The sequence below is a fragment of the Helicoverpa armigera genome, chromosome 3 (genome assembly GCF_030705265.1).
Source record: "Helicoverpa armigera isolate CAAS_96S chromosome 3, ASM3070526v1, whole genome shotgun sequence".
Lineage (NCBI taxonomy): Eukaryota > Metazoa > Arthropoda > Insecta > Lepidoptera > Noctuidae > Helicoverpa > Helicoverpa armigera.
The window spans coordinates 1,935,391-1,940,494 of NC_087122.1; the positions used below are offsets into that span (position 1 = coordinate 1,935,391).

A 5,104-nucleotide genomic window follows, 5' to 3' on the forward strand; every position below is an offset into this window, starting at 1 on the left:
CTATATGAAATAAAAACCTTTGATATTGACTTTGAGAGTAAGGCTATATTTGCGGGGTCTTGGCTGTCTTTTGTATATCTTTAGCAGTCTTTAAAGGTAGTCGCTAGGGAGTCTAAGGGCAGATAAGCCATCCCTCTGTGTGAGACACCTCTATACAATTACATTTATTTAAAAAGCTAGATGATTTTCTGACAAAAGAGAAGATATACGGAAATGCTCACTACCTCCATAGTTAGCCTATAGTAACAAATGAATTACAAAATATGCTTGTTAACATACACATTTATCTCTGACCCCATAAGTGGTATTGGAAGCCTAGCCTAGTATGAGATACAAAGATGAATTAACAACCACTGGTGCGTGATACCGTCGAAATTTGGATAAAAGCTATGTCATTATTTTATACCTATGGAAAGTAACAGTAGCTAGCATTTTCATCAAGAAGCTGGTTAAACCTAGGGGGATCCCTGGCAAAAAAATAAAATAAAAAGATAATTATAAATTTGATTTTGATTTTATCGTTTTACCTCAAAGATACAAGGAAAAGTGACTAAATAATAAAGCGGTTCAATTAACATAATTTAAACGACAACTTTAATATTGTCGACCAGGTATTTTAGAAAAGCTGCCATTTTGGTCAGTCGTTGTACCATCATGTCGGCTTACACTGTGTCTCTGGCTTTATTGATCACCTGCGTCTGCGCAGCCCCAGGTAACTACCTTAACTTTATTTTCTTAAGTAAATGGTTATAAAATAGATAAAAATTGCGTTAAACAGGAAAGTTTAGCATTTTGAAGTAATTTTGATTATATCTTGATTATTAGAAATGGTTTGTTGTGTATCATCATCTGCCGATTACAACTATGTTTTTGTCGGCTTTGATTAAGACCTGTAATATACATAAATATTTATTCCATGATCAGTATTGCCGACATACCTATGTCATATAAACATGGTGTTGATAAACCTGTTTCTTCATTTGCATTCATCTGCATCTTATGATTAAGATTAAATAATAGATAGGTACTATTCGTGTAGACGTCTTTTCTTTGCATTTTTGTTATGCACATATGAATGGAAAGGTGTGTTATAAATAGTCTTTAAAACACAATGATCCAAACTGAAATATAACAAAATATCCGTAATGTGTTTGCCCTTATCAACTCAAACTCAAAAACGTTTATTGAACGTCAAAAACAAAAGACAGCCCCCAGCGAAAAAGTGCATCTGGGTTTTCTTAAGAATCAGTGACAAAGACATATTTTACAATTATTTTCCTTTTGCACAAAAAGATTGCTTACCCAAAACAACAATTTTGCAATCATGATTTATTTTTGCTTCTTTCCTGTTTTTTAAAATTTACACACATGTATGACATATTGTATGTATGAGCGCTGTACTGATAAACTGATGGGTCAACGTTTTTGATGAACCGCTCATTCTAAAGGATTATGACCTGATGAAATATCAATTAAGATTACTGTTTTTGAATTTTACGAAGATGCAAGTTCGAATACCTTCTGATGATTTTTTATCGTCGGTCCATAGGAGATTCTGACTACCAATACCAGCTGTTATTGGTACCAAATTATTGGTACTTACGAGTACATCAATGTTTGATTAAAGCATTTCAGTGGAACAATAAGATAAGATTATTATGGTAATGCCTACCTGGGTTGAAGATGTCAGATAGGCAGTCGCACCATGTAAAACACTGGTACCCTGCTCCATAAGATTAGACCGGAATTAATGGAAGTTCACTCCGATATTTTTGGGGCTAGGCAAATGATATGAATCTTAACACAAGGGCCTTGTTTCAGTGCCTGACGAGAAAGCTAAAGTATCGGTGATAAGAGACAGTACTATTGGCTTCGCGCTGGGGGCTGGCGGCAGCAAGACTGCTGGCATACAAATCGGCAATGGAAACATCAAAGTGCAAATTAAGGATGTAGGTAAGATGATCATTATTGTTTACTAGCTGTCTTCTAGTACCTGGCCATCTGTCTTCCAGTATCACGAGGGAACTATTCCCCAAGAGCGAATGAATGTATAAACTATGTGTACTATGTATATGTTACCGGCCGAACCCGATTTTAGGACAAACCAGTTTTGCCTAGGCTCAACTAGTTCTTCCTATACGCGTTAGGATTAACTAGTATAGCCTAGTCCAAACTAATTTGTCCTAAGCCCGATAGGACGGACCAGTTTAGGCTAGGCAAAACTAGTTGATCTTGATATAAGTACGCACACTCTAGGATAAACTGGTATAGCCTAGTCAAAACATATACATATCTAAAAGTCTAAATAAATAGATGAACTAAATAAACTACTCCGTGTTTAGAAAAATAATCATCTTAATTAAACTATAATGATTCGTCGTTATGGATAAATTGATAATACGAACAATCATACTACATATATGTAGCAAATTAACATTTTTTTTTAATAGAAGCTATAATCAAATCTCAAATTAAAATTGTTGTCGTTAAAAGTTATGGATAATAATTGGCAATACAAACAATCACACTATAACAAATAATACTGTTTTTTTTTTAAGAAGCCATTATCATACGAGTGTTATGTTAATTATTAAAATTGTTATTTATTTTTACACGGTTTGCTTTGGTGGCACTTAGAATTGCAGAGTATCATTGCCTTCTTGCACTGGCATCTGTTTGTAAAACAGTTCTTGTTGCAGCCGCATCTTACAAAACCTTGGCCTGATCCAACAGAATGTTTCGTAGCTGCAGTTCTTGACATGTTTGTTCAGTTACTTTCCGACCTCGCTACATTTGTTTATTGTTTAGACTAGGCCTTACCAGTTTATCCTAGAGTGTGCGTACTTATATCAAGATCAACTAGTTTTGCCTAGCCTAAACTGGTCCGTCCTATCGGGCTTAGGACAAATTAGTTTGGACTAGGCTATACTAGTTAATCCTAACGCGTATAGGAAGAACTAGTTGAGCCTAGGCAAAACTGGTTTGTCCTAAAATCGGGTTCGGCCGGTAACATATATATAATGCTGTCACGTTGATCATGTTTGTGTGATCTGATGCAATGAATGAGTAACAAATATCCACACATTCAACCATCTGTATGTAGCTGTATAATATAGTTTGATATGGTTATTAAAGAAACTTAACTATGTGTATCAGACACTTATTTCCGTTAGTTCTGTGACGTTTGGAGTATGTTAGGTCACCGATTGTTTAATTCCCAAAGAGCGTTGATGCACTTATGATGTCGTACACATAAAAACATTAAATAATTTCAATTCTTACTGTTTTTTTTTAAATATTTTCAGTAACAATACATACACCATATTGTGTCATTTATTTAGTTAGCTTTAACATGATAATTCTGTCTTTTAAACATTTCCTCAAATAACCACTTCTATTTCCCACTTCCAGCCCGCAAGCGACCGGACTTCAGTTTCTTGGAGAACGTGAACTCAGGAATAGCGTTTGGCTTCGACCAGAGTATCAGCATTGGCGTACTGAAGGACAACTTGTTCAATGGCAAAAACCCCATCTTTGGGAGAAAATAAAATACAATTCACAAGTAGATTCTGAGTAATTCTTTTGTTGCATTAAATTGTAGCTGCAACCAATAGAGAGTTATTAGTCTTTAAATGATATTCATAGCTTGGGATTATTTAACGTGGTCTCACCGTATTCTTAGTTCCAAATTGAAAAATATCAAGAGTGATCGATATGTATTACACATGAATAAAATTAAAAGAAAAATGCATTTTTCTTTTGAAGTCGTAGGTTTTAAGCTAACTGGGCATAGAAATTAGTTGAGAGTAGAGATTTTCTTTTTTTTTCAAAATTATTTATTCATCAAAAAAGTTACAATAATTGTTTGACAATGACTCTCAAACAAGGCTACAGCCTTGAGCCTGTGTCTTGAGGGGACTTTAGTTTGAATTTTTGGGGATGACTTTAGTCTTAATTTTGTTACTCGGAAATAAGTAAATAATTTTTTTATGAAGATACCGTGATTAATCAATTTTTAACGTTTATTGCTAAATGTTTTAAACCCTTAGAGGTAATTGACCGCTAGAGCCTTGACCCTCATGCCCTAAAGGACCATGATACCTGCACCATCTATAGTCCGGTTAGTAGAGCAGTACTTGATTAAGACTATAAATATGTCGCAGGATCGTAATAATATTTTTATTTACCACTTAACGACTACTGTGCTTTCAATGGAAATTTCTCAACTTAGCTAGAAACTATTTACTAATCTGAGACCTAGCTATACCTTATCTCGTTAGGGGATAGTATTCCTGAGGTTGAATATTTAGGTTTATTTATGAAATTGTATATTACTTAAAATGTATTTAATTTTATTTGATGTAAATCGGAATTTATACTTTAATTAATTAATAATGAAAACATTTTTTTTTCTTCACGTTTTCACCCGCGTCCTAATGGGAACTACTGCCAGTACCGAGATAAAATATAGCTATATTACTCGGGAAGAGTGTAGCTACCCAACAGTGAAAGAATGTTTCAAAACAGTTCAGCAGTTTCAGAGCCTTTAAGGTCCAACAAAATTCCTCTTTATTATATTGGCGTAGAAGTATAGATAGGACGTACTCTGTTATTATGGTTATTTTTATATTATTAACTAGCTGTTGCCCGCAACTTCGTCTGCGTGGGTAATATAGAATAGTCAAAATACTACTTATCCCGTAGGTGCATTCTTTCACGTGACAGTATAATTAGGATTAGCACTTAGCAGTCGCATAGATTCAATGATCAAGGTTGTGTTGTGGATGTGACCATTTATCTAAACAAAAGAAGTAAAGTTTGTGACGTTGTGAATATCTCTGGATCCAGTCAGCCAATTTGGAAAATTATAACGTATGGTGCGTAAATAATTTTCACAGGAAACAGTTATAATCTATGTCTATATGCTTTGAGTCTGACAAAGCTGTCATTTGTACATTTTCTGCAGCTGCTGCGACTAATCAGAAGCCAGAAAGTCTGTCAGTCTTACCATGGATATCGTCTTGTGTAGTTGACTGGATTGAAGGTAGCTAGATAGGTAGTCGCTCCAAGCAAAATATTGGTACTCAAACAGATTCGGTGGCTG

The 5,104-nt window shown here is 34.6% G+C and overlaps 1 protein-coding gene across 1 annotated transcript; it reads left to right on the top strand.

Moving 5' to 3' along the window:
• The first annotated feature begins 557 nt into the window (after positions 1 to 557).
• Positions 558 to 3,565, top strand: LOC126053763 (uncharacterized). The gene is made up of 3 exons (XM_049836698.2): positions 558 to 712; positions 1,822 to 1,953; positions 3,412 to 3,565. Exons 1-3 carry the CDS (start codon positions 655 to 657, stop codon positions 3,546 to 3,548), a joined length of 327 nt encoding a protein of 108 aa, XP_049692655.2. The 5' UTR covers positions 558 to 654; the 3' UTR covers positions 3,549 to 3,565.
• Positions 3,566 to 5,104: the final 1,539 nt, after the last annotated feature.

Excerpts from the sequence above, each read along its gene's own strand:
- LOC126053763 (XM_049836698.2), top strand. The coding sequence starts at position 655 with ATGTCGGCTTACACTGTGTCTCTGGCTTTATTGATCACCTGCGTCTGC. Across the intron at positions 713-1,821 it reads CTGCGTCTGCGCAGCCCCAG|TGCCTGACGAGAAAGCTAAA; the intron begins GTAACTACCTTA and ends GCCTTGTTTCAG. Across the intron at positions 1,954-3,411 it reads AGTGCAAATTAAGGATGTAG|CCCGCAAGCGACCGGACTTC; the intron begins GTAAGATGATCA and ends TCCCACTTCCAG.